This window comes from Hyaena hyaena, unplaced genomic scaffold (genome assembly GCF_003009895.1).
Source record: "Hyaena hyaena isolate Hyena2069 unplaced genomic scaffold, ASM300989v1 scaffold_39, whole genome shotgun sequence".
Lineage (NCBI taxonomy): Eukaryota > Metazoa > Chordata > Mammalia > Carnivora > Hyaenidae > Hyaena > Hyaena hyaena.
The window spans coordinates 5,443,678-5,471,531 of NW_024080671.1; the positions used below are offsets into that span (position 1 = coordinate 5,443,678).

Below are 27,854 nucleotides of genomic sequence, written 5' to 3' on the forward strand. Positions count from 1 at the left end.
AAGAGTCAGGGGCACCTGGGTGGCTCTGTTGGTTGAGTGTCCAACTCTTGGTTTCGGCTCAGGGCATGATCTCACGATTCATGAGATTCAGCCCCAGGATGGGTGCTCACATGTGTGCTGACAGCGCAGAGCCTGCTTGGGATTCTCTCTCTCTCCCTCTCTCTCTGTCCCTCCCTTGCTTGTGTTCTCTCTCTCTCTCTCTCTCTCAAAATAAATAAACTTTAAAACAAAACAAAATGTTACAAGGCACTATAACAGTACAAAGTGGAGGGGGTGGGTCCTGGGGCCCGGCACATGAAGGTCAGGAAGATGTTTTACTGTTTCCTCCATCTATCCCTTCCTCCTTCCTCTTCCTCTTTCCTTCTCCATGAAAATAAATTGCATTTTTTATTTTTTATTTTATTTTATTTTTTTATATTTTTTTATTTTTATATCAAGGAGAGAGAGAGAGACAGCGCGAGCAGGGGAGGGTCAGAGAGAGAGGGAGTGACAGACTCTGAAATAGGCTCCAGGCTCTGAGCTGGCAGTCAGCACAGAGCCCGACGCGGGGCTCGAACTCACGAACCGCGAGATCATGACCTAAGCGAAAGTCGGACGCTCAACCGACTAAGCCACCCAGGCGCCCCTAAATTGCATTTTTTAAATAAATTGCATATTTTAAAAAATTGGGTCTGAAAAAAGGAAAGGAAGCCCACGGTGTGCTCACCCTGTAGCACTCCCTCACTTCCCCCGCCCAGACCCCATCCACCGGTATGGACACTGCCCACCCTTCACAAAGGCCAGGCCTCAGCAGCCCTTGGCTGCACCTCTCACGCCTCACCCTCCAAGAAAGATAGGCAGCTTTTACCCTGCCTCTGTTTTTTTCCAGAGCATTCTCCCCTTGGGAGGACTTTTGAGGAGGTTGCAGAGGGAGGGCCCAGTAAGGCAGAGTGTGCTCCTGGCAAGTAGGTGCATGGGAGCCGCCCACGCCCCACCCTAGCCTTACTAAATAGCTGCAGTTCTGAGAACGCTGAGTGAGATTTGCCGAGAATACAGACATGGGAATGATATTTGACCCATTCATTCATTCGCTCATCAGTCCTTCCTCAATATTTATTAAAGGCTGCTCCCTGCCATCATTCTCACCGACGTAAAGTCCCACCTTGAACGCTGGCACACAATTCTTCCTCCTCCTCCTCGGATCTGTGAACCTTACCTCCCGGATCGCTTCAGCAACATGCCTGCCCCAGGAATCTCTGGGAGGAGGCGCCCACTCTCTGCGTGATTCTGCAGCTACTTTCCCATATCAGTGTTCTCAGGCTGCAAGGACAAAGCCACCCCATGTACGTGAAAGTGTCAGGGTACCCGTGTTGGGGGATGGGGGCTCACCTGGGAGAGGCTGTGTCTCAGATTGCAGAGAGGAGCGGAGGGGGTGGTCTGAGCTGGATGAACGTCCCTCCCTTGGTCATGGTCATGGACGTCAAGAGGGGAGAGTCTGAGTCCTCAGAAGTTCCCTTCCCCTGGGGACCGGTGAGCAGGGAGCCTGGCGTATTTGTACAGGCCATCTAACAAAGCACCACAGACCGAGTGGCTCCCACAACAGAAATGTGTTCTGTCATCTCAGTTCCGGACTCTGGAGGTCTTAAATCAAGGTGTCGGCAGAGTTGGGTCTTTCCAAGCTCCACCAAGGGAAAGATCCATGCAGGCATCTCTCCTGGGCTTGCAGATGGCCGTCTTGTCCCTGTGGCTCTTCATGCCGTCTTTCCTCTGTGTCTCTGTGTTCAAATGTCCCCTTTTTATAAGGACACCAGTCATATTGGATTAAGTTCTACCCTGATGACCTCACTTGATTATTTCCGTAATGATTCCCATCTCCAAGTCAGGTCCCATGCTGAGGTACTAGGACTTCACCATAGGGAATGGGGTGGGGAGGGAGTTCGGCCCCTAACACCCTGGGGTTTTTGGGCGAGGTGGCACAGACAGTAACCAAGGCCGCTTGAGGAACACAGCAGGCCCTGGGGAGAGGCTTCAGAGTGTATCCTTCACACATGCAGTCTTGGTTCTCTTGGGCAGGCGAAGGGATACCCCCACATGGGGGCCGGGTCTCCCTGGCACCATGTTGAGATTCTTTCCCTCGTCTAGGAGAGCAGATGGCATCAATAAGTGGAGACAATTATCTGTTGTCCATAGGCCAAGAACACTGAGATCTGTGTGTCCCCTTCCCAGATATGGACTACAGATCTGGGTCAAGGGTGCACGGACAGTGGGCTAACGGGAAGAGTGAAGTCCCTCTCTTTAGACAGTGTGCCACCTTGTCTTCCATGTTTCAATAAAAGAATCTGCCCCCTCCGCATCCCGGATGAGGCAAGAGAGCTGTGATTGGATGCCAACGATGAGCCCACAGTTGCCCCCTAGGGAAGCCATAAAAGCCACGGGCATCTGCCCACCTCGGGTCACAGGGACGCTACTGTGTCAGCCACCCGGGAGTGAGCAGCACCAGCTGGTCCGGGCCCAAGGTCACCTGGGAGGACTCTGGAGAATCCCATCTTCCGAGGACACAGGAACCAGAGGTAACATCTGACTGCAGTGTCGTGCTCCCACTGGAGGGCCTAAGGGACAGCTAGTCCTCCTGACAGGTTTCTGGCTGATCATGGTCCTCAAGGAAGTTCAGCCTTGCAGGGCAGGAGGGAGGTCCCCCACCCTAGGAGGTCCTCCACCCAGGAATTCCTGGGTACAAGGAATTGGGTGCTGAGGAAATGCCCTTTAAGATGACCACCCTGCCTCGGATGTCCTAACTATGATCAGGGAAGGTTTTCTGGCCACCCTTCGTCTGGCCAGGAGGTGGGGACCTGGGGACAGAGTCAGCACTTCTTGGAGGAATCTTGACACTAATCCTAGAAGTCCTGGGGTTTATCATTCTGAGGGTCATTCGTTCCTTTAGGAGCTTCCTCTGTGTGCAGATTTTAAATCTTGATCCTTAGAGAGGTCCTAGCCTCTTCATTTCCACCTTCTCTCCTGGGGCTCACTTCTCCCTCACTGGGGTCTCCCAGTTCCTCCTCCCTCCCAACCCACAGTCTGCCATGACACGGGCCTGCCCGGCTGTAAACAGGGATGCTGCCGGTCACTACCTCATCTGTGACACAAAGGTGGCCTGAGCTATCCTGTCCTGTACAGTAACTATTTTTTTATTTTTATTTTTAATTTATTTTTATTTTTTTATTTGAGAGAGAGAGAGAGCGTGAGCAGGGGAGGGTCAGAGAGAGAGGGAGACACAGAATCAGAAGCAGGCTCCAGGCTCTGAGCTGTCAGCACAGAGCCCGATGCGGGGCTTGAACCCATGACCTGTCAGATCATGACCTGAGCCGGAGTTGGATGCTTAACCGACTGAGCCACCCAGGTGCCCCTATTTTTTTAATTTTTAAAAAATTATTTATTTTGAGAGAAAGAGAGACAGACAGAGCACATGTGAGTGGGGGAGAGGTAGTGAGAGAGGGAGAGATTTAATCCCAAGCAGGCTTCACAGTGTCAGCACAGAGCCAGACACAGGGCTCAAACTCAGGAACTATGAGATCATGACCTGAGCTGAAATCAAGAGTTGGCTGTTTAACTGACTGAACTACCCAGGAGTGCCCTGACCATTCCTTTCTTTATTTTTTTTAATGTTAAATTAAAAACATTTTTTTTTTTAGTTTATCTATTTTGAGAGAGACAGAGAGAGTGCAAGTTGGGGAGGGACAGAGAAAGAGGGAGAGAGAGAGAATCCCAAGCAGGCTCCATGCTGCCAGCCCAGAGCCTGAGGGGCTCAAACTCACGAAACCACAAGATCATGACCTGAGCCAAAACCAAGAGTTGGAAGCTCAAGTGACTGAGCCACCCAGGCGTCTCTTCCTTCCTTCCTCCCTTCCTTTCTTTCATTCAAAATTTTCCCTGAACTTTTCTTAACACAGCTTTGAAAGGATCTGGACTGACACAACCATTAGATATCATTCTGTCGCTCACACGAGGCTTTAACAAATACTTCTAATGCTCAAGCATGTAGAGACACATTGAGTGCAGCAGGGAACTCTTCACCAGGACTCCAAGGTCCTTCTTCTGGATGGGACACATCCCCGACCTCCAGGAGCCCAAGGGAACTCCAGAGGCTGTCTGGGGGAAGCGTACAGCTTCTCCATGCCCAGCACACATACATACCAGAGAGTTCTTTAAGTCCACTTGCACTGGGGCTCATGTCATTCAGCAGATATTATGTAGTTGGCTGGGAAGTGTAAGGCAGAGTCCTGTCCTGCTCTCATCTGGCCTAGCCTATCCACCGCCTCTGAGCACAAGTCGAATCCCGAGCATCCCCAGTTCTGCACAGTAAAGCTTCCTAATCTTGTTTGATTGTAGATATCATCTTGGGCAGCTTGTTGAAATGACAGATTCCCAGTCCCAGCCCCGGAGAATCTGGGCGCAGGAGGTCTGAGATGAGCCCCAGGAATCTGTGTTCCTAACTGGGACCCCAGTGGCTGTGACAGCCAAGTCCGGGGCCGTGCGGTGAAGACCCAGATAAGCTATATACTGTCCCCACTCCTGACTCCCCAGAGGGTCCTGTGAAGGCTGTTTGGGAGCTTCAGGGCAGCTGGGTGACTGGCCCACAGTGCAGGAAGTTTCCAATCATCTCGTCACCCTTTGGGGACTGCCTTGGGGGCAGGGTGTGTGAGGTAGAAAGGGGAAGAATCAAATGACCTAAGGCCTGTTGTAACAAGGACTGAGGCTCTCTTTGGGGTCAGGCCAGACATCCTTCTGGAATTTTCAAGGACTCTTCATCCTCCTCCCAGAATTCTTGGAGGACAGAAATCAAATGGGACTGACTGATGCGGGCAGGGTCTCAGGGCTGGGATCCAGGACCCCCCAGGCCACTTGTCTGCACCATTTCCTGTGTCTGATAGAAGGCAGAGGCCCTTTCGCACCCATGCCACTGGGATTTTTGCCTTGACTCGAGTATCACTTCTACCTTTTAAAATAATCCTTTGTTTCCTGTCTTTTTTTATGTGCTACCAATCACACGCTGAACTTCCCAGAAAGGAGAATTGTCATAGTTTTATCTTCTTGTCCCCATCTCCCAGACCAGCGCTTGGCACAATATAGGTAGTCATTGGTTATCAAATAAACCAATAAACAGTGCCTGGACATAGAGCGCCCCCTGGTGGATTCAGAAGCATGGTGGTGGCTCAGATCTTGGCTGGAGCAGTCAACCTGGAGGGACATGCCCTAGCCCTCTGGTTCTAGGCAGCCCATTCAAGGGCGAGGTCACGTGGGCCTGGGGTTGGCCTAGTGGTGTCTGGAAGGATATGGCTGTCCTAGCACAATGAGGGGCAGATGAGAAGAGGACACCCAAGGCAATGGGGAAAGAAGAGTCTAGAAAAGAAGGGTTCAAAGAAGTCTGAGCTGTCATGTAGAAGAGTGAGGACCAGGGAGACCATTCTGTTGACTTTGGATACTAAGGAATAGGCACAGGCTGTGGCTCACGTCACTTCCCTCCCCCTCTCCCCCCAAACACGGCAGGATGGCCATGATGTGATAAAGCCAGCGTAGACAACAACCTCAAAACTTGATGGAGCGCAGACACTGGGGAGTAGTGCCATCCATATTATCCCCATCTTACATACAGGTGGACAAGCTGAGGCTCAGAGAGGTTAATACCTCAGCTAAGATCACACAGTTTGTCAGTGTCAGGACTGAGATTCAAAGTCAGGCTGTGAGACCCAGAGTCCTTGCTCGTCATCTCTGTCGGTCAGCATCCATTCTCTTTCAGAGCCAACTTTGTGGATCTGATCCTGCGGAAGGGTTGGGGCTGGAACACCGGATCCGCCAGCCTTGGGCTTTGTTATGTCGAGTTCCGCTGTGCAAATGCCCTCTGTCTGTGGAGAGAGTTTTGGTGATCCAGGGGTTAGAGAGTGGCTCTCTGAAATCAAATGCTGCCACCTGTGCCCTTCCTCCACTCCTGGGCATGTCCAGGGGTCTGTCTTGAACCTCCTTGCTCTCTCCTACAGCATCCTGCCTCCTGCCTCCTCTGTCTTCCTCAGGGCAGGTGGGCAGTCCCACGGCTCCCCCAAATCAACGGAGTCAGAACCTCAGGGTGCACTTGGGGAGGGAAAAAGGGAAGGAGACTGGAAAGGTGGCGTGGGCATGGGTATTTTTTTCAAAAGCTCCCCAAGGTGAGTCTGATGTTTTCACCCACGGTTGAGAACCCCGGCCAGCTTTTGCATAAACCAGTGCGGTCCATAGGACTGGAAAGCTGTCTCAGGATTACACCTCTTTCTGCTTCAACCATGGGGCCCTGAGTGCTGTGCTGTCCATATCCGTCCCCTCCCTGCACAGACAGGCTCGTGCACTCGGACCCCTGAGGCCACCCACCACCAAAGCCGAGTCTCCTATTTTCTAGAGCTGGAAACTCCGCAGCATTGAAGGTCTCATCCTTGGGTCTCTTCTCCAACTGTGGCCAAAACACACATTCAGAAAGGAGTTCCTGTCAGCGGGGAGTCTTGGGGTGCACGGGCCTTAGCCCCAGAGCTTTAAGGTAGAGGGCAGGGAGGTTGATGCGTTTCCCTGCCCCTGCCTTCTCAGTCGCAGAGGTGAGGCTGCTGCCCTCCCCCACCTGCAGCCTCAGCCCTGCCCGTCTTCTATAACAGTCCAGCGGAGGCAAGAAATGGAGCCAAGAGCTTGCTCAACCTAACAGGCAGCTGGGCAGGCCCAGGTAGGCCTCGGCTGACTATCTGGTCGGCATCTGAACGTCCCCTGGGTCTCACTGGCTGGGAACCAGGCGCCCGGAGACCCCAGAGCCTGAGCTCCAGCGTCCGCCAGCCCTCCTGGGCAGCCTGGTCTGAGAGCTGGGCTCTCTGTCTGTTCCCTTCTCCATACTTCTCCTCGTCCTCCCTTCCCCTATTCCTTCTCCACCACAGAGGGCCCCCCTGCCTCTCAGAAGCCCCCACACTTCCTTTCCAAGGGGCTGGAGCCTTCCCCTTGCTCCTGGTCTGTTGGCTGGAGGGTCTGGAAGGATCAATGCCACACACCTGGACGTGGGTTCGGAAGCCTCTCCACTTCCTGGCTCACGGAGATGGGAACGTTATTCGCCCAAGAAAGCCGGCAGTTCCGACAACCACCGACAGGTGGCGATAAGGGCTGCTCACGGCCGGTCGGTTCTGAATTTACAGGCCGCCTAGGGAGCGCGACTTCTCTTTTGGAAGCAGACGGCACTGCCTCTGGCCTGCTGGGACCCGCCGCCTGATTTGTATTCCCTGGCCCCGGCCACCTTGGGGATTAGGACCAAGACTGTTGGACTTCCCTGGTCCAACAGCCTGCTTGCTCGAAGGCTACCCCAGCCCTATTCTGTGCAGTCCGTGCACCACCCCATTCTCTAGGGCCCTCATGTGTCCCCAGGGGCCAACCAGAGATGGAACAGACAGGCAGGGACGGATCGGGATGGAACCAAGGTGCAGTCGGGGGCGGGGGGGCAGTCAGGAGTGGGAGCGTGGAAGGTGCTGGAATTCAGGGTGCAGTGGAATGAGTTGGGCACACCAGAGGCCAGGCCAGGCCAGGGCAGTGGATCCTGCCTTCAGCACTGCTGACAAGCGGCCCCTCCACTACTGCGCTGAATTCCTGGGAGAGGTAGAGACACCCATTCCTTCTTCTGGAAGTTTTTAGCTACTTTGGTACTTGGTTCATTCACGGCCTTCCCTGTTTCCTTTCACTTTACAGGAAGGAGGGAGCCAACTCTGAAATACTAACCTTTGATCAGTGCTAGGAAGGATCTGAGGCAGACTGGGGCTGATGAGGGAATGAAAAATCAAGAAGGACATACAGAGATCAAGATGGTGGTGGGGAAGCGGTGGGGAGGTCTGTGGGCTCATATCCACCACGGGCTTCAAATTTATTTTTTTATTTTTTATTTTTTTAAAAATGTTTTATTTTGGGGCGCCTGGGTGGCTTAGTCGGTTAAGCGTCCGACTTTCGCTTAGGTCACGATCTCGCGGTCCGTGGGTTCGAGCCCCGCGTCGGGCTCTGTGCTGACTGCCAGCTCAGAGCCTGGAGCCTGTTTCAGTCTGTGACTCCCTCTCTCTCTGACCCTCCCCTGCTCACGCTGTCTCTCTCTCTCTCCTAGAAATAAATATAAATAAATATAAATAAAAATAAAAACATTTTATTTTTAAATGTTTTTTTTAAAAGGCGCCCCCAAACTTATTTTTTAAAAATTTAGGTATCATGCCGTAACATTTACTCATTTTATATGTGTGCTTCAATAATTACTAGCGAATTTACAGTTGTGTAACCATTACCAGAACCCAATTTTATTAGAGCACTTCTTCAAACTTAAGATTGACATTATTTCTAAGTGAGTTGGTTCTTTTTTTAAAAAAATTTTAAAATGTTTACTCATTTTTGAGAGACAGAGAGAAAGAGCATGTGTGAGAAGGGCAGAAAGAGAGGGAGACAGAGAACCGGAAGCAGGCTTCATGCTTTCAGTGGAAAGACCCACATGGGGCTTGACCTACAAACTGCGGATCATGACCTGAGCCAAAGTTGGATGCTCAACTGACTGAGCCACCCAGGTGCCCCAGAAGTCTATATGGTCAATTCTTATTCTTCTTCCTTTTTTTTTTTTTTTTTTTTTGAGAGAGAGAGAGCACAAGTGAGCAAAAACAGAGAGACAGAGGGAGAGGGAGGGAAGTGGGGTTCACCCGAAGCAGGACACAAGCTCTCTTATGCTCTCTCAGCTAAGTGAGCTGGTTCTTAAAGCCACAGAGTTTATGGGACATCCCCTACTGGGAAGGAGAAAAGATGTCCTTCCCATTGCTCTGCACCTGGGTCCCACTGCCAGCCCACACCATGAGTGTGTATTTTTATAAACGTCATAACTGTCTGAGGAACAGTTCAACTTCTTGCTGTGTGTGTGTGTGTGTGTGTGTGTGTGTGTGCACGTGTGCACGCCCACATGCGCATGCTGCATGACAAGAACCTTGATTTGTTAAATGCTTTAATTTTCTTTAATCCTCTTTCCGACTCTCTTCATTTTGTAATATTCTAAGCGACTCAGTTAATGGAAATAGCCAGACCTTTCTGGATCTCAGGGAGGCACAGAAAACCGGAAAGAAATTAAAAAGGACACCCCAGACTCAGGCAAATTGAGGCAATGCATCTGGCTTCACCCCTGCTGACGGGCGGCTCGTGTAATACTCACCAGCTGCCTTGGAACAGAAGCGGCCGCATATACAGCTCGGGCTCACCCACAGCAAAGTGCCGCGGGTGACCTTCTGGGCTGGCCTGAAGTGGCCCTTTGAAACACACACATTCTACCAGCTTCTGGAAATGTCTGTGGGGAGGCTGCTGTGTGACTGGGACAGATAAGCGGGGCAGGAAGGGAGCAGTCAGGTGGTTACAGGAATGTGTGTGTGCGTGTTTGAGGAAGCTCCTGACCTTCCTGAGTTGGGGGTTATTTCCAGAGTGCCAGACACTCACATATTCAAGCTCGAGGCCAAATGTGCCCCCCTGAAGCCAATTTTAGGAGTTTCTGAACGGACGTCTTGCTGGCTCATCCCACCCCCACCCACCCCCTATCAGTGCAGGGCCAAGAGCCCACAGGACTGTTTGTTTGATGTCTTTCTACAAGGAAAGAGGCTTAAGGCTGCCCTGGGGTGAGGAAGGAGGAGGAAGCAGAAGGTGGTGATGGGGGCGGGCAGGGGAATGAGCACTCAGGGGCCCAACATCCTCTTCCCCATCACACTCCTGGGTCAGCAGTTGGGTGCCCTCCACTGCCTTCTAGAACCCACTACCCCCCTGCCCTGAGAAGTCACCCACTCGAGAGGCATGGCATGGCCCACAGAGGTTGGGCTTGTTGCCGGTAAGTTATCTCATCTTTCTGGGTGTGAGAGGCAGAGGCGAACACGTTTCAGGGCATGAGCTCAGTAAACAGCAGCCTAAGTGATGGACAGGTGCATTCACATCTCTGTGGTCATTGTGAGTTTCCCATGAGGGGGCCAGGGCGGGCAGTACTGTTCCCATTTCACAGAAGGGAAAGCTGACTGACCGAGGACACACCGGAAGCTGAAATCCAGCTCAGGTCCGGGACACCGAAGCCAGACCTGCCCGCCATGCTAGCCCACGTGTCACAGTCAGGGGCCCTCTGGCTGGCTCCCTTCACCCACCTCCCAGATTATCAGCTGTGACTCAGGAGAACACAGGAGGCCAGTGCTGGGGGAGGCTGCCCCTTAGCCACCTGCCCGCTTTGTGTGTCCCTGGGGGGTCGGGAGAGGATGGTCATGGAGCCCTGGACGCGGCCTCTACCTTCCCTGGTATGGAGGCTGACGGTCTCTGCTTGGACTTAGTTTCTGTTGAGCGGCAGTTCAGGGTAAAAGCACAAGTCTTGAAGGCTCAGTTGGATGGGTGTTCGCATGCTCACCCCGTTTTAAGCTCTAGCCCCACGCCCTGGCTTCCCTGTTACCTGTCCCCAGTTCTGGTTTCCCTTCCCTGGGCAGCATGGTGGCCACGTGAGCCTGGGGCTGTGGGGGCCCCGTGGGGGCCCTGCTTTCATGGGGTCTTACCGCGAGAAGGGAGGCGCTCAATGTCACCCCAGCGTGGGTGAGCAAACACAGAACCAGGCTTTGCGGGGGACACAGGGACGTAGGAGGGAGCCCAGAGGGGCCTGGAGGAGGCAGGGATGTCCTCTGAGGGGAAGACTTGACTGCAGCCTTGAATGATGGAAGAGGTTGAAGATGAATGAGTGACCTTGAAGAGTCCCCCACGTCCCTCCTGCTGCTGATGCTCCCGTCCCTATGATGGGACTTTGAGGAGCCCTGGGGCTGCCCTGCGGGTAGAGCCGGAAGGAGTCCCCAGACAGATGCTCCCACTGAACTCTGCAAGACCTTTGCGGAGGGCAGACATTCTCTGCGGGTCCAGGTACCTGTGAGGAGGGACAGGACCGGCACACAGCAGGGGCTCGGTGGCCAGGAAGCCCCCTGGGGAATAGAGGGCACTTTCCAGCCTCTGGCCGGGACTGACACTCATCTGCTCGTCCACAGTTTCCGCTCAGTCGAGACCACAGCATGCCCAGGGCCAAGCGAGAGAGCGTGTTACGGGCCACGACCAGCTGGTTGGGGACTGTGGCCCTGAGACTGTGGAATTCGCTGGAATATGGGTTGGTCAAGCTGCCTGGGACCCTGGAGGGTCTGGCCATGCTGGAGTACCTTCCCCCGAGATGGGCAGGAGGAAGCTGGGGTGTGGGCAGTCCTGGGGAGGCCAGGGAGAGGCGGGCAGGGCTGGATTGGGAAACCAGATGCTTCCTTTGCTTCATCCTCCTTCCTGGCCGCCCCGCCCCCACTGCCTCTCATGCACAGTTTTCTGTTTGTCTTCGGATCGTGAAGACATTAACGCCCTGGAGACAAAGTGCTGGTCCCATAGTAGGTGCTGGTTTCCTTCTCTCCTCTCACCCCAGGCTCACCCAACTGTCATCTTCTCTCCTACTGCCAGCCAGTCATGCGGCCACTTCCTGCTGTGCAGCCCTCGGTGTCCAGCCTCTTGGCCCATTGGTCACTCTTGAGGGGCTCCTGCTGTGGGTGAGGGGCTCCCAGAGACCCCCGTGGGCCTTGAGCTCTGGAGAGGAAGAGGCAGAATGATGGGAACCACTGACCGCCCAAGGGAGAGGGCGGCTCTGAGATTGTGCCCCCTTAGAAAGGGAAGTTCTGCCGAACGGCCCTACAGCTTTCCTGGGGCCCCTGTTGTTCACAGGACTCACTGCAGAGGCGGCTGCTGCTGTGTCTGCCCAGAGAGTGTCCACCCCTGTCCCCATTGGCCTAGGAGTGTGTGTGTCCACACTGGGGAGAGGCTCTGAAGCTGATGAGAGGTTCTGCAGTTGCTGGTCTCTGCCTGGGAAAGTGTGGGCTCAGGCCCCGGCTCTCAGGCTTGGTCTTCCCCTAAATCATGTCTGCTCATGGTTGTCAGGGAGCAGTGGGGAAGGTGTCACTTCCCTAATTTTCTGATATCACATGGCGAGGTTGCATCATTTCATTTCTTCCCTGGCGTTTGTGGGCAGGTTGGGGCCAGCAGGGTGGTTGTAGTGGAGATCGAGGCCCTTGCCCTTCCTCTTCCAGTGGCCCAGATGTTTCTCTGTGCCCCTCAGAAGAATCGCATCCCATAGCTTATTTGTGAAGCATACATCTCCCTATTGAGTCCTATCTTCCTACTCCCTTTCTTTAAAAACTGTTAAACATGTTTTTATTTATTTTTGAGAGAGAGAGAGTGTGAGTGGGGGAGGGGGCAGAGGGAGAGGGAGACACAGAATCCAAACCAGGATCCAGGCTCTGAGCTGTCAGCACAGAGCCCGACGTGGGGCTTGAACCCATGAACCGTGAGATCATGACCTGAGCTGAAGTCGGACACGTATCTGACTGAGCCACCCAGGAACCCTCCTATTGCTTTTCTTTAAAGATATATTCCTTCGGAGGAAAAAACTGACCTAAGAACATTACTACCTCACCTTTGAGTATTTTTATAATTATTATGCTGTTTATTCCCACAGATTAGCCGTGATCATTGGCGTTTTGCAGGAGACACAGATTTTACCGTCGGTTATACCAGCGCTGAGTGGACAAGCCACAGGAGATCCTAGGCTCCTGCTTCTCAGTCTGGAGTGTCCCCCTCTTAACCTTGACATTCAAGATGGTGGCAGTGTCTTTCAGTGGTTGAATTGGAAAATGGGGATTTTTGGAGACACTTTATAGTTACTAGACCAAGTAAGCCACCAAGTATGCCTCTCCTACATTTTCAGGATCAAGATCAAGATCAGTTCAAGATCTTGATCTTGGATCTTCATGAGCTTTAGCTAATCTATGACTGCATTGCCATAGATATTCTTCTGATGCCCATCGAACTCTGTGCTTGGAACCTTCCAGAGGAGAATGGGCAAGTCTTCTTGGTTCCTTGCAGTTTCCCGGGGAAAGTGCTCCTGTGGCCAGAAGGGAGGAGGAAAGTGAAAATCCCCAAAGGAGCAGAGAGGGAAGGGCATTCTGGGGATTGCGGACCTAGCGCAGGGCTCCCTATGGGTGGCACTCAGTGAATAACTAACTGCAGGCTATCTGATGACATGTCACACATTAGGATTGGTTTCCTATGTTCGCGTGGCCATTCTGTGCAAGTTGAGGGCACTTGTCACAGGTAATGTGCATGTGTGCATTTAGGGTCTGAATTCCATGTGCATCAGGGAAGGAGGGGTCCCTGAAAGCTTGCTGAGTGCCCACTCTGTGCCCCGCCCTGAGCTGCGACCAGTAGAGGCTGCAAAGGAAGGAAGGTCACAGCCAGAGGACACGTTTCTAAGACTAAGAGCCATTCAAGGACTCTGAGGTCACTGTGCCAGCTTAAGGGTCTGGGCCTTGAGCTGAGGGCTCACAGAAGGGGAGCTCCCTGGTGTGGCCTCACCAGGGCTGGAGGAGGATGCTGGCCCTGACTCCTCCCCACTGGGTGCTCACCTGGACCTCAAGGAAACAGGAGGAATTTCTGAGCCCAGCTGGAAGGAAACCCGGCCTTGTGCTCTTGGGGGTGTGATGGAAGGGGTGTCTCAGGTCTGGGGCACTGTGAGCGAGCAGGGGTCTCATTTCTGGAAGTATCTGTGGCATCTTTGGCACCACTGGGATAGGTAGGAGGGGGCATGGTTCCGGGGGGAGGGGGCTCTCAGCCGATCCCTGTCCCCGGTGGCTGTGCTCTCTGTGCCCTTCATTCTCTGACCAGCCCTAGGAACAGAACCTAACAAAACGAACAAGGAAGCAGCGGGCGCGAAGAAAAGCAGAAGTGGAAACCTTGGAGACTTGACCCTCCTCCGTGAAGGGGCCGGAGCCGCCGGGCACGTCTGTGCGGAGGAGATGAGCCTGTGGCACCAGGCTGCGTGGCTGCTGTGGGCTCTGCTGCTGCTTGCCTGGGTCCCAGGTGAGGGGCCACCAGAGGAGAGGGAGGCTCAGTGGGGAAGGAGGTGGTGCGGGGTGGGGGAGCACAGACCTCGGAGAGGGGCGCACTCTGCCCACCACGTAAGGTGGATGGACAGAAGGATCGTACGTGGAGGCATGAGACAGAGCATTCACCTGACCTTCCATGAGCCGCAGCAGGGCGTCCAGAAGGGCTTTGAGGGAAGTTTCGGATGGATTATTCCAGGAAGAAGGAGGGGCGACCAGGCGGCAGCAGAGTGGGGAGGAGAGCGCAGAGGCTGAGCACCCCCAGGGGAGGGGAGGGGTGTGTGTTTTGTGCAGGGGTGAAGGAGGGGTGATGACTGGCGGGAATATGCCACCATCTAGGGTGGGCGCAGGGAGGTGCGTGTAGCCAAGGCGGCTTGAGGGGCCTGGTGTCCTCAAGGCAGAGAGATGGGGACAGAGGGGAGGGGAAGGTGGTGGGGAGGAAGAGGAGGGCAGAGAAGTCATGGGGAGGGAAGGGAGGGGAGGAGAGCTTCTCCAGGGAGCAGCGGGCTTCCCGGGTCCAGGCATCTGGCTTCTGTGCCCATGAGGAGCTCTCTGCACACAGGCACGTGCCGCATAGACAGGTCTATCCCTGGGGTCTTTAAAAGTCCTTTTGGTTGTTTTGATTTTAAATTGTGTGTTTTCTTTGACTCTATTTGCTGACTAGTTGACCACGGGAAAGCTATTCCTTTTGTGTATTAATTTGGAAGCGGGTCACCCTCGCACGAGTACTCTGTCCATTACCGTCTGGGTGTCCTTGTGTTTTCATGGGAACTGCCTGCAGTGGGATTTTGTGGTTCCTTCTGGATATCCGTGTGTCCCGTTTGTGTCTCTCATCAGCCACAGGCTAGTCCAGCCAGAATGATGCACTGACCATCCTTGACTTGTCCCTGACGAGGATGTGTGTCCAGTTTTTCCCATTAAGCGTGAAGAAGGAGTCTGCTTGTGTCTCTTTACAAAGTGTTTTTATTTATTTATTTATTTATTTATTTATTTATTTATTTATTTTTATGTTTTATTTATTTCTGAGAGAGAGAGAGAGTGTGTGAGCAGGGGAGGGTCAGAGAGGGAGATACAGAATCTGAAACAAGCTCCAGGCTCTGAGCTGTCAGCACAGAGCCCGACACAGGGCTCGAACCCACGAACCGTGAGATCATGACCTGAGCCAAGGTCAGATGCTTAACTGACTGAGCCACCCAGGCGCCGCTACAAAGTGTTTTTAAAAACAGTAGCAAGAGGGGCGCCTGGATAGCTTAGTCGGTTAAGTGTCCAACTTTCGCTTAGGTCATGATCTCGCGGTTCAGGGGTTCGAGCCCCGTGTTGAGCTCTGTGCTAACTGCCAGTTCAGAGCCTGGAGCCTGTTTCAGAGTCTGTGATTCCCTCTCTCTCTGACCCTCCCCTGCTCACGCTGTCTTTCTCTCTCTCTCCTAGAAATAAATAAAATATTTAAAAAAAATAAAAAACATTAGCAAGAGGGGGCGCCTGGGTGGCTCAACTTTGGCTCAGGTCATGATCTCACGGCTCCATGAGTTCGAGCCCCACGTCAGGCTCTGTGCTGACAGCTCAGAGCCTGCTTCAGATTCTGTGTCTCCATCTCTTTCCGCCCCTCCCTCACTCATGCTCTGTCTCTCTGTCTCAAAAATAAATACACATTAAAAAATTTTTTTATTATTATTTTTTTAATAATTTTATTTTTCTAGGAGAGAGAGAGAGAGAGACAGCGTGAGCAGGGGAGGGTCAGAGAGAGAGAGGGAGTCACAGACTGAAACAGGCTCCAGGCTCTGAGCTGGCAGTCAGCACAGAGCCCGACGCGGGGCCCGAACCCACGGACCGCGAGATCATGACCTAAGCGAAAGTCGGACGCTTAACCGACTAAGCCACCTAGGCGCCCCAAAAAATTTTTTTAAAAATAGTAACAGTATGTTTGTTGTTGGATGCTTTTTATTATCTATGGAGATGATCACTTTTTCTTCTTTGAACTATGAAGGTGGTGAATCATATTAAGAAATTCAGTCAGATTTTAGTCTCAGTATACTGTGCTGCCTTCATAAAGAGGATCAGGTAGGTTTTCCTGCTTCTATGTTTTCTGCAAATGGGTAAATGCAATTGGAATTGTTTGTCCCTTGAAGGTTTGAGAGAACTAATTTATGACATTGTCTGGGTTTTTACCTCCCTTTTTTGGAAGACAAAGAACTTTTTTTTTTAGTTTTATTGAGGTATAATTACCAGTTTTATTGAGGTATAATTACCAAATAAAAATTGTGCATATTTATTGGGATGTAATGTGATGTTTTGATATACAAAGCACCTCACACAGTTATCACCAGGAAAGTGTGTTATCACCTTGATAACATGCATCTTGACTGGTCTACATTAAAAAGACCGGGGGTGCCTGGGTGGTTCAGTCAGCTCAGGTCATGATCTCGAGGTTTGTGAGTTCAAGCTCCACTTCGGGCTCTGTGCTGACAACTCGGAGCCTGGAGCCTGCTTCAGATTCTGTGTCTCCCTCTCTCTCTGCCCCTCCCCCGCTCATGAACTCTCTCTCTCAAAAATAAATAAACATTAAAAAAATTAAAAATAAATAAATATGTTCCTGCCAATAGAGGTAATTTATATTTTCTGAAGTATAGGAAATCATATGTTTCATCTAAGTTTACAGACTTATTTGTAGAGGCTAGCAAATTACCCTGGTTGTTTTTCTTATGACCTGTGTATATGCATCTCTTATTTTTCTTGACTTGGCTACCTCTAGAGTGTTTGTCTCTCCCATATGAAAAATCAAGTTTCTTATGAATATGCTAACTCCACTGTGTTTCTGTTTCCTAATTCGCAGATTTCTGCTCTGACCTTACTCGTTCTTTCCTCCTGGGTGGGGTGTATATGTGTGTGTTCCTCTCCTGACCTCCTTCGTTGGGGGATTCGCTTGTTTTTCTGGCGTTCACAGGGATAGGACTTGGTGACAGTGAGCAGCTGGGAGGGAGGCTGGGGTCTGGAGAAAGGGACTGCTGTGATAAAAAATCTTGGGAGTGACAGAAAAACAGAGGAAGGGAGGGTTCCAGCTGATGGGGGTGGCTGATGTGAGATGGGGCAACTTTGGGGGGTGACTCCCAGGGCACCCCTGACCCAGGCCCATCTGGTGAGGGACCCGCACTCGGCTGTGTTTTCCAGGCTGTTCGTCTATAAGTGGCCCCACCTCCGTGTCAGGCCCCGTGGGGGGATCCCTGAGTGTGAAGTGTTCATATGAAGAGCGGTTAAGAGAATATCCCAAATACTGGTGCAAACCGGCATGTTTCCGGAAGATTGTGGAGACCAAAGAGTCGGACAGAGAAGTGAGGAGTGGCCGCGTGTCCATCAGGGACCATCCTGCAAACCTCACCTTCACAGTGACCTTGGAGAACCTCGTAGAGGATGATGCAGGAACATATCGGTGTGGGGTCGATACATTCTGGTTAGGAACTTTTGGAGAGCCCACCCTCACCATCGAGGTGTCTGTGACCCCAGGTGAGCTGTATGCACCCCTCCCCCAGCGCCAACATCAGGGGTCCTGAAAGGTCTCAGGAGGGAAATAGTTGAGGCAAGAATCAGATCAGAGACTTGAAGCAAACTCTGTGTGTGTGTGTGTGTGTGTGTGTGTGTGTGTGAAAGAGAGAGAGAGAGAGAGAGGCAGGTAGTCGGAGGAGACAGAGAGGCTTCCTGGAGGAGCTGACCCCTCTGCTCAGTCTTGGGAAGGGGCAGCCAAGAAGGCGGAGTGTGCAAAGGAGAGAGGGAGCCGCTCTATGGGACGGTGGGAGCCGAGTGGAGAGGCAGGCGGGCCGAACAGTGAAGGTGAAGGTGCCAGCGCAGCAGGGCTCCAGCCAGACTTGCAGTCAGGCTTGCAGTTTAGACAGAGATCTCAGGCAGGCAGCTTCTGGCTGTGGCTTGAGGAGGACGAATCTGGAGCGAAGGGGTGACCTAGGGGCTCTCCAGAGGGCCCTGACCCTCCTCCGAAGGATGGAATCAGAACTGTTGGGGAGGGGGCAGTGCCCGGGTCTCGGACCCCAGGGAGACTGTGGTTCCACGGGGTCCTCGGTCCTGCCTCCACCCTGAATGAGCATTTTGTGTGAAATCAAACCCAAAAGGTATTGGCAGGTAGCGGGAGAGTCCGATAGAGTTATCCTGGGTCTGATTTGTGTCTCCCCCCCACCCCCGCCTAGCAACAACGTCCACCCGCCCCGCAAACACCATTGTAACCCAGATCTCAACAACCACAGCTGGAATTACGACCACACCATCCTCATACGCATCCACTGTCTCCAGCGCCGTGGGAGCCACCCACAGTGCGAGCAGCCAGAAGGAATTCCAGCAGAGCCAGGGCCTGGGGTGAGGCGCCCTGGCCCCCGTTCCTTGTCCTGGAGGTGGGCTCTCCCCTCAGGAGTTGCTCAGGGACAGGGGAGGGCACACAGCGGGGATGGCAGAAAGGAACTTCTAGTAAGGGCTGATGCTCCCACCAGGGATGTGCTGAATGCCCTATGTGCATGTTCTCATGTCACCATGCCCTGGGCCATCATGGCCCTCATGTTACAGAGGGGCAGACTGGGCTCAGAGAGATTAAGTGATCTGCTGGGTTGTGTAGCTATGGGAAGCATGCTTCCCAGATTTACGTGACTCCAGAGTCTTGGTTCTTCCTTCTAAACTTGTGATTCTTTTCTTTTTTAAGTTTATTTCTTCTTCTTCTTCTTCTTCTTCTTTTTTTTAATGTTTTATTTATTTCTAGGAGAGAGAGAGAGAGAGAGGGAGTCACAGACTGAAACAGGCTCCAGGCTCCGAGCTGGCAGTCAGCACAGAGCCCGACGAGGGGCTCGAACCCACAAACCGCGAGATCATGACCTAAGCGAAAGTCGGACGCTCAACCGACTAAGCCACCCAGGCGCCCCTTAAGTTTATTTCTTAATTTTGAGGCGGAAAAGGGGCAGAGAGAGAGAGAATGAGAGAAAGAGAGAGAGGGAGAGAGAGAATTTCACGCAGGCTCTTTATATCAGCACAGAGCCCAACGTTGGGCTCAAACCCACAAACCATGAGATCATGGCCTGAGCCGAGATCAAGAGTCAGATGCTCAACTGACTGAGCCATCCAGGTGCCCCTAAACTTGTGATTCTTGATCTTTTGGGGTCACACCCACCAGAAGAATCCGACAATGCTTATGGACTGCTCAGAAAAATGCATGCAGTTGTAAACCACCTCTGAGGGTCTCAGACTCCCTAACCGGGCCCCACCTTTTGTCCTACGAGTTGATTCCAGCACTGACCACCTGGCATTAGCATAGACCCCGCGGGCTGAGGGCTCAGGTCCATAAGACTGACTGACTTCAGAAGCCACAGCAGTGTGGGGATCCCCGCCCATCACGTTTCTGGCCAACTGGCTATGAATTGGGGGGTTCCCATGACCACTTTGGGTTTGATAATTGGGTAGATAGCCCACAGAATGCACAGAAGCCAGCTGTACATACTTGTGGTTTTATCCTAAAGGATAAAGGCCAAGACCAGCCAATGAAGAGACACATGGGGTGAGATCTGGGAGGATCCTGGGCACAGAGGTTACCTGCTGACTCCCAGGAGAGGCGGGGCACAGGGGGCACATGTCATTATGTAGGCATGATTGATTGAATCATTGTCCATATGACTGACCTCCATCCCCAGCCCCCCTCTACTTCCTGAATTTCAGGCTGGCTTGGAGCCCCAAGTCTCTATAGTCATGGGGTTGGACCTTCTGGTGACCAAACCTAGTCCCGACTCACTCATCTCTTAGCATAAAGTCAGGCATAATCCGTGATCCTAGGGATCCTTGAATCACAGAGGCAAGCGTACTATTAGGGAACATCCTTAGGATTTAGAGCCTCCCTTCCACAAGCCAGGCACAAAGGCCATTCAGATTCTTTTTTTTTTTTAGGGGCGCCTGGGTGGCTTAGTCGGTTAAGCGTCCGACTTTCACTTAGGTCATGATCTCGCAGTTCGTGGGTTCGAGCCCCGCGTTGGGCTCTGTGCTGACAGCTAGCTCAGAGCCTGGAGCCTATTTCAGAGTCTGTGTCTCCCTCTCTCTCTGACCCTCCCCTGCTCACGCTGTCTCTCTCTCTCTCTCCTAGGGAAAAAAAAAAAGATTCTTTTTTTTTTAAAGTTATCTCCAAACACTCCCCCCCCCGCCCCGTGGGGCTGAACTCACAAACAAGAGTCACATTCTCTACCGACTGAGCCAGCCAGGCGCCCCATTCAGATTCCTTATTATATGACCCCCCAAAACCCTTCCACAGGCCTCCCGTCAGTCCAAGTGACTATCTTAACATCAGCCAAGGTGAAATTCAGGCCCCAAACACACCACTTCCAGAACTGACTGCAGATACACACACAGGGGGCACAACTAGGTTTCGTGAGGCCTGGAGCCTATGCAGTTGGTGTGGGGGGAAACGTGCATCTTTAAGAAAAAGACATGGGGCTCCTGGGTGGCTCAGTCGGTTGAGCATCCAATTTGGGCTCAGGTCATGATCTCATAGTTCGTGGGTACAAGCTCCGCATCAGGCTCTGTTCAGACAGCTAGTTCGGAGCCTGGAGCCTGCTTCAGATTCTGTGTCTCCCTCTCCCTCTCTGCCCCTCCCCTGCTCATGCTCTGTCTCTCTCTCCTTCAAAAGTAAACAGACATTTAAAAAAAGGAAAAAGACTAGAACATTATGAATGCAAGGTAGACAGGGAGGAAAGGCCTGGCAAGCAAGGGACCCAAAGGCAGCTTCCCAGGGCCTCTGCTGTGGCTTATTCACGTGTGAAATGGCAGTGCCCCAAGGCCATTTTTTGGTAGTAATGTTTGTAATAGCAAAAGGCTGGGGGACGTGCCGATCAGAAGCAAGACTTAAATTATGTCTGTCCCTGCAGTGGAATACTATGCAGTTGTGGAAAAGAGCGAGGGTCTTCTTAAGCACAGATGTGGAGAGATGTCCACGTATCACTAAGTAACAAAAATAGTGTTGAAGTACAGCCTCCTTTGTGTGAAAGGAGGGGGAAAGTAAAGTATCTTTATATTTTCTTGTATCTGAATAAAAAGCCTCTGGAAGGTTCTTTTTTTTTCTTTTTAATAAATGTTTATTCACTTTTGAGAGAGAGAGAGAGAGGCAGAGGGAGAGGGAGACAGTGTCACTGCACTGATGGCAGTGAGCTCGATGTGGGGCTCAAACTCCTGAACCGTAAGTTCATGACCTGAGCAGAAGTCAGAAACTCAAACAACTGAGCCACGCAGGCGCCCCTGGAAGTTTCTTAAGTACACTGATATACTGTCTACTTTTTGTTTTTTAATGTGACCTTTTCTATCTACTGCAAATAGGTGCGGGGGGCGGGGATGCAAGCTCCTGCCTGCTCAACACCCCCTGTGCCCCCCTCCAGGCTCCAAGTACTGCTCTCCTTGTTGGCACTTCTGCTGCTTCTGCTGGGGGGGAGCTTGTTCCTGGCCTGGAGGATGCTTCGCAAGCGCAAGCAGGTCAAAGGTGAGTCAGCCCCCTGCTGGGTGGGGGGTGGGGGCCACAGGCCCAAAGCATGTGTCCCTCTCGTTTTCAAGACTCTGTGTCTTTGTTCCCCAGAGTGGGCATCGAGTGTGTTCCCTCGGACCACATGTCCTGGGTGACCCTTGAGGCCAGGCCCCAAGGGAGGTGTCCCTGGTATGGCGGAGACAGGCGGTGGGAGGGGGCTCCCTGGAAGTTTGTCCCTTGGAAGCGGTCACCCTCTTCTGTTTAAGACCCTTCTGTGACCTCCCATGCCCTGGAGGGCATTGCCGCCCCTCACCCTGCCCACCCTCACACTCTTGAAGACAACTGTTCCCAGCTTCCTCTACCTTGGTGGGAACGGATCAGTAAGGCCTTTCTGCATCTGCTCCGGGCCCCTGGGGCGCCTCCTCCATCGACCCTCCTTCCCCGGCTTACTCTTGGCGGGCCTGGGGCTCTCAGACTCCCTGTCCTCTGGGACCTTCTCCTGTCCCCCCACTCCCCACAAAAGCAGCTTGGGGGCCCCTCCTGGCTGCACCTGTGTACATGCACCCTCATACCCTTTTCACCCCAGACTCTCCCCGCCTGCTTCCTCGCCCGTCTCCCGCTGGCCCGGGCTACTCCTCAAGATCAGGGACCCAAACCAGAGAAGGCACACAGTTTTCATTAAATTAACGTATTGTTCAGTATCTCTGGCCATGAGGGCACCTCAGATATTTCACGCTTCCCGGGACCCCCTTGCTCCTCTCTGGGCTCAGACTAAAGGAGAGCATGTGTGGCCCACCCAGCACCCTGTCCGGCACTCAGGAAGTAGGTGCTCAATAGCTTCTAAACGAGCGAACTCAGTAAAGAGAAGAGCAGATGGACGCAGGTGTGACCTTGTTGCTGGCTGGAAGCCCAGCTGTCACCCACAGGGACACAGGTCTCTGCCCGAGTTGCAGTGGGAGCCTTATGTTTCCTTCTTTGTTCTAAAACTTCTGGACTCCATGAGCAGCTGCCTCTAAGGGGAATCCTTGTCCAGCCTTCTGGGAGGAGGGGTGCATGCCCCACAGCCGCGGGGTGGGTGCTCCCGGACCTCGTGCATACTTGGGATCGGGGAGGGGGCCCTCTGTGGGGGTCAGGACTTTAGAAGAGGAGTCAGCCTCAGCATGTGTGTGCCTGACGCAGGGAGGGATACCACTTCCTCTTCCCCATCCGCTTCTCCCACATCACTTCTGAGCGCCCGCCCTCCTCCCACCCCAGGCGGGGCCTCCCTCGGGGATTTTCACGGCCTGGATTGCCTAAGGCCTGTGGGTCCCAGCTCTCTCTCTGCCCTTTCACCTAGAGAGCCTTCCTTCTAGGTTTTTTTTTTTTTAATGTGTTTTATTTTGAGAGACAGAGAGAGAGAGAGTAAATGCACACGCATTCTAGCATGAGCAGCAGAGGGACAGAGAGAGAGAGGGGGACAGAAGATCCAAACAGGCTCTGTGCTGACAGCAGAGAGCCCAATGTGGGGCTTGAACTCATGACCTGTGAGATCATGACCTGAGCCGAAAGTCTGACATTTAACCAACTGAGCCACCCAGGGGCCCCAAGAACCTCCCTTCTGAAAAAGGGGATATAAGATTGTGGTAGAACAGGGGCACCTGGGTGGCTCAGTTGGTTAAGCGTCTGAGTTTGGCTCAGGTCATGATCTCACAGTTCATGAGTTTGAACTCCATGTCAGGCTCTGTGCTGACAGCTCAGAGCCTGGAGCCTGCTTGGGATTCTGTGTGTGTGTGTCTCTCTCTGCCCCTCCCCTGCTTGCATGTGCTCTCTCCCTCCCTCTCTCTCTCTCTCTCTTTCTCAAAACTAAATAAATAAACATTAAAACAATTTTTTTAAAAAAGATTGTGGTAGAACATTCAAAAAATAAGCAAAAGCACAAAGAAGGAAGTAAACTGCCCATAATAATATAATAAGAAAGAAAATTCCCAGCACCCGGAGAAAACCAAGCACTGACATTTGAGGTATGTCCTCCCCTCTGCTTCTCAATGTTTATTTATGCAGATATGATTTTTTGCTTATGGTTTGCTTCATACCATAATCCCTCTTCTACACACACACACACAATGCACACACACACAGATATTTGCACTTAACCTACAATATCATTTTCCCTGCTGTGCAATGTTCTAGAAGTCTCTTACTGCGGAGTTTAATGATGTGGAGGGATTGCCCTTTGCTTCACAGACCCACTGTAACAGGATAAAGGCCTTGTGTTCAAAGATGTTGGGGCGCCTGGGTGGCTCAGTCGGTTAAGCGTCCGACTTCGGCTCAGGTCATGATCTCACGGTTCATGGGTTCGAGCCCCGTGTCAGGCTCTGTGTTGACAGCTAGCTCAGAGCCTGGAGCTGCTTCTGATTCTGTGTCTCCTTTTCTCTCTGACCCTCCCCTGCTCATGTTGTCTCTCTCTCTCTCAGAAAAAAAAAAAAAAAAAAAAAAAAAGATGCTGACTTTCCCTCCCCATCCCTGCAAGTCTCAGCTTCTGTCCCCACGCTGTCTTCACTCTCTGTCGCAGCCTGATGCCTGCCCCGTCATACCCGCTGGCCGTCCTTCCCCTCCGCTAGTCATCATTCATCGGCCATTCATTCCCTCGCTCACGCACACAGCACAGCCGTCCCCACCGTGGTGCCAGGCCCCGTGCTGGGCTCTGGGGGACAGTGTCGTGACCAGGAGAGAACTACATCCCACCTTCCTGTGCAGCCGGCTACAGCCGAGCTTTCTCACTGCCACATTCCGTCCCCAGCAATGTCCACCCATCTCTTCTCCACCAGGAAAGGGAGGAGAGGGAGGGTGGCAGAAGCCCGCACGCCGTGTTTGGAACAGAATGTTTCCACCTCAGAGCAGCCAGTTCCGCTAAGCCGACCGAGAGCACTCAGCGAGCACTTCTGTCCTAAGTGCCTCTGTCTCACCTTCCACTCTGGGGCTCCCTGAGGGGCGGGCAGTGTCTGTCCCTGGTGCATCTAGTGCAGGGGAGGGGTGGGGTTGCCTGGCTGTGCAGCCACACCAAAAGCATCCGGCTGTGTGTACATGGCCCGCTGCCCGCCCGCTCTTGGGTCTCCAGGTTCAAGAAGCCAGAGGTGCATAGAGCCGTGTTCAGAGGCAGGACTCCTGCAGAGCGACGCTGGAGATGCCAGTGGCCAGAGGTCGTGTGCCCTGAGCTGTGGTCCCGGAGCCACGGGGCCTCCTGTGTGTGCGGGACAGACCCCCAGGCCAGGGCAATCGGAGCGGGTGACCCCAGTGACCTTTCATGGTTTGATTCAGTACTGAGGTCTTGTAAGCACAGTCCCTAAACATTCTTCAGGGCTTCTTAAAACACAGATTTGCTGAACCCATCCCTAGTGGTTCTGATTCCACACATCTAGGAGAGAGGCTGTGGATCTGTGTGTTTTTGGTTTTTTTTTATTGTGGTAAAAAGCACATGCCGTAAAATTTGCCATCTTAATCATTCTTTTTATTAAAAATTTTTAATGTTTATTTTTGAGAGAGAGAGAGACAGAGACAGAGACAGAGAGCAAGCAAGGGAGGGGCAGAGAGAGGAGACACAGAGTCCAAAGCAGCCTCCAGGCTCTGAGCTGTCAGCACGGAGCCCGATGTGGGGCTCGAACCCATGAACTTTGAGATTATGACCCAAAAAGCCAAAGTCGGACGCTGTACCCACTGAGCCACCCAGCCATCTTAACCATTCTTAAGTTTACAGGTTGGTGATGTTGTTGTGAAAGAAATCTCCAGAACTGCTTCATCCTGCTGATAGGCGCTTCTAAACAGGTGTCCCTCTCCGGTCTACTCCCACTTGGGAGCCTTCTTTTTGAGCGACTGTTTCGAGAACTAGCTTTGTTTTGGCCGCCCTCCCCAAGCCTGTGCCTTCCTGCTGGTTCATTTATTCTCTCTTCCACTCGCGCATTCATTCCTCATTTCCTTCTTCACCCACTCACCCTCGCGGCAATTCCTTCCTGGAAGTGACAGGTCCCTGCCGCCAGAGTCTCTAGGGAAAGGCCTTCCTCCAGTTGGACCGTAGGGACCCTCATCCCTGTTTTGTTCTGGGACTCAGGCTCCTAACTCTTCTGTCTCTTTAGCTGGCGAGAACCCAGAGCCACTCCGGGCCCCTAGTCAGGTAAGACAGGCTGCCCGCAGGCATGCTGGGGTGGCTGGGGGGAGAACAGGGGATGTTGGGGGCTTCAACCGTCCCACTGGCCAGTGGAGGTCTGAGTGCATTGTCCTTGGATGGAGTTGGGTGCTTGCCCAGAGCAGGGAGAATGATCCCTGGTGGCTGGGTGGCTGGCGAATTAGCTCTGGCTAATCTGTCCCCACTCCCACGCCCCATAGAAAGTGGAGTGAGGATGGGCCCTTCTATGCTGACTTGGGAGGCATTCAAATGCTGCCCAGAGGGTAGCAGAGCAGGGGATGGAGGAGACACGGGGGGTGCGCAGACGGGGGCTGGGGCACCTAGAGCGTTGAGGGGAGGGGTGATGCCTGCAGGCAGGCAGGAACAGAGGTCCCTCTGAGCTGGACCACAGAGGGGATCCCTGGACACCTGCCAAGCCCGCACACCTCCTGCCCACCCAGGATACGCTGCAAAGTGAGCCCTATTATGCGAATCTGGAGCTGCAGATGTTAACACTCCAGGGGGAGCCCGCACAGCCGAGGCAGGAAGAGGTGGAATACAGCACTGTGGTGAGTGCGAGGGCCGGCGGTGGGGAGGGTGTGGTGGGAAGTCCTGGGCTCTGCGAGATGCACGACCCCGCACGCCACGTGGCGACAGCAGACAGGGAGGGAAGAGAGGGGCTGGCTTGGTGACATTGTGCCTCTCCAGCACAGGGCCACACAGAACGTAGGGCAAGTGTAGATCCTGCCAGAGCTTTGTGCCATTGTAGCTGGGGGCTGCGGCAGATGAAGGGGCTGTTGGGGTGGCCAGTGATGGTCAACCAACAGTCAGTAAAGCGGAGCGTTTATTACGCCCCTACTATATACCACACACCGGTGTTAAAGCCTGTGATTTCCCGTTGTTTTGGCGCCATCGTCTCTTTGGTAGCAACTCTGCGTTTCAGGTTTTTAATCAATGGCCCCCCTGTGAGTCAACCCTTAGGTGCCACGACTGTAAAGTGGAGCATGGAAGAGGCTTGCCCCAGCCCCCACCCCACTGAGGTCAAGACCCACTCGTTAGTGGAAGAGTTCGGGTCTGGTGTCTGGGACTTTGTGATGTGTTTCAACAGGTCGGAGGTGAAGCAAGGGTGGGGAAGGGCAGTGGGGAAGCCTGGACCCGCCACCCTCAGGGTCCCCTGGGGTGTCCCCTGTCTCCATCCTCAGCTGGGGACCAGTGCTTCCCCTGTCTCTCCCTGAGCCTCCAGTCTCTCTCTCTCTCTGCAGAAGGCTCCGGAAGAGCTTCACTACTCCTCGGTGGCATTTGACTCCCAGAGTCAGGATTCTAAGGCCAAAGAGACTCGCTCCCAGAGGACCCTGGAACAAGAACCAGAGTACAGCGCGATTAAGAAGACCTAGGCCTGTGTCTCTGGCCCCATCGTCTGGAGGTCTCTATGGGCCACAGGCCCCCTGGGCCCTCACCCATGTCCCCCTCAGCCTCTTCGCCTCGACGGTCACCAGCAAGGCGGCTGGGCTCCCTCAGGCTGTCCCTTTTGTGCCATCGGCCTGGCTGGCTTCCTTGGGGAGGAGCGGGAACGGGGACCTGTAGAGAACCCCCCACCCCCCCACCCAGCTCCCGGCACATCCTTCCTCTTTGTTTCATTCCAGCCACGCAGAGGCTCAGTCCTGTGTGGCTCCAGGAAAAGACATGACCCATGTAGGATGGTACCTATGAATACCTTCTAAATCACAGCTCCGTGGAAGTGTATGGGACTGTGGTGGCTGGGGTGGGGGTGGGGGGCACTGGCAGAGAGGCCAGGAGAATGCAAAGGCCCTGAGGATCGAGTCTTCCTGGTCTCACAGGAAAGGACCCTGAGGCCCAGAGGGAGCAGAAGCTTGCCCATAGCTCCAGGACCAAGAGCACGTTTCCCTGGACTCTTGGATAACTTTATTTTTAATACTCAGACATATCGACAAAATTTAAAATCTCTTGAGAGAGAAGAAAAAAGTTATTCAAGCGATGGCTGCTATATGTCTGCAACCTCTATTAAAGAAAGCTCTTTCCTTTTGAAGGCTGAATAATATTCCATTGTGAGTATATATCACACTCTGCTTAATCCTTTTACCCACCAACGGACACTTGGTTTGTTTCTGTTTTAGATACTGTGAGTATGTTGCTATGAGCATAGTGTATAAATATTTCTTTGAAACCTTTCACACTCATTTTTTGGTTGTTGTTGGGTTTTTTGTTTGTTTGTTTGTTTGTTTGTTTGTTTTAATTTGTTGCTGTTCTATTTATTTTTGAGAGA

At 52.8% G+C, this 27,854-nt stretch overlaps 1 protein-coding gene across 5 annotated transcripts; it reads left to right on the forward strand.

Moving 5' to 3' along the window:
* Positions 1-2,532: 2,532 nt before the first annotated feature.
* On the forward strand, positions 2,533-27,762 carry CD300A (CD300a molecule). Of its 5 annotated transcripts, XM_039229807.1 has the most exons (9): positions 9,748-9,856; positions 12,530-12,743; positions 13,735-13,929; positions 17,118-17,450; positions 18,143-18,308; positions 21,350-21,450; positions 25,542-25,579; positions 26,032-26,139; positions 26,833-27,762. In XM_039229807.1, exons 3-9 carry the CDS (start codon positions 13,866-13,868, stop codon positions 26,962-26,964), a joined length of 942 nt encoding a protein of 313 aa, XP_039085738.1. In that variant the 5' UTR covers positions 9,748-9,856; positions 12,530-12,743; positions 13,735-13,865; the 3' UTR covers positions 26,965-27,762. The 5 variants fall into 5 exon arrangements, with proteins under 5 accessions (XP_039085740.1, XP_039085741.1, XP_039085738.1 ...); XM_039229809.1 differs by lacking the exon at positions 9,748-9,856 and adding an exon at positions 2,533-2,549 and having other exon boundaries at positions 12,530-13,929; XM_039229810.1 differs by having other exon boundaries at positions 9,747-9,856; positions 12,530-13,929; positions 18,200-18,308.
* Positions 27,763-27,854: the final 92 nt, after the last annotated feature.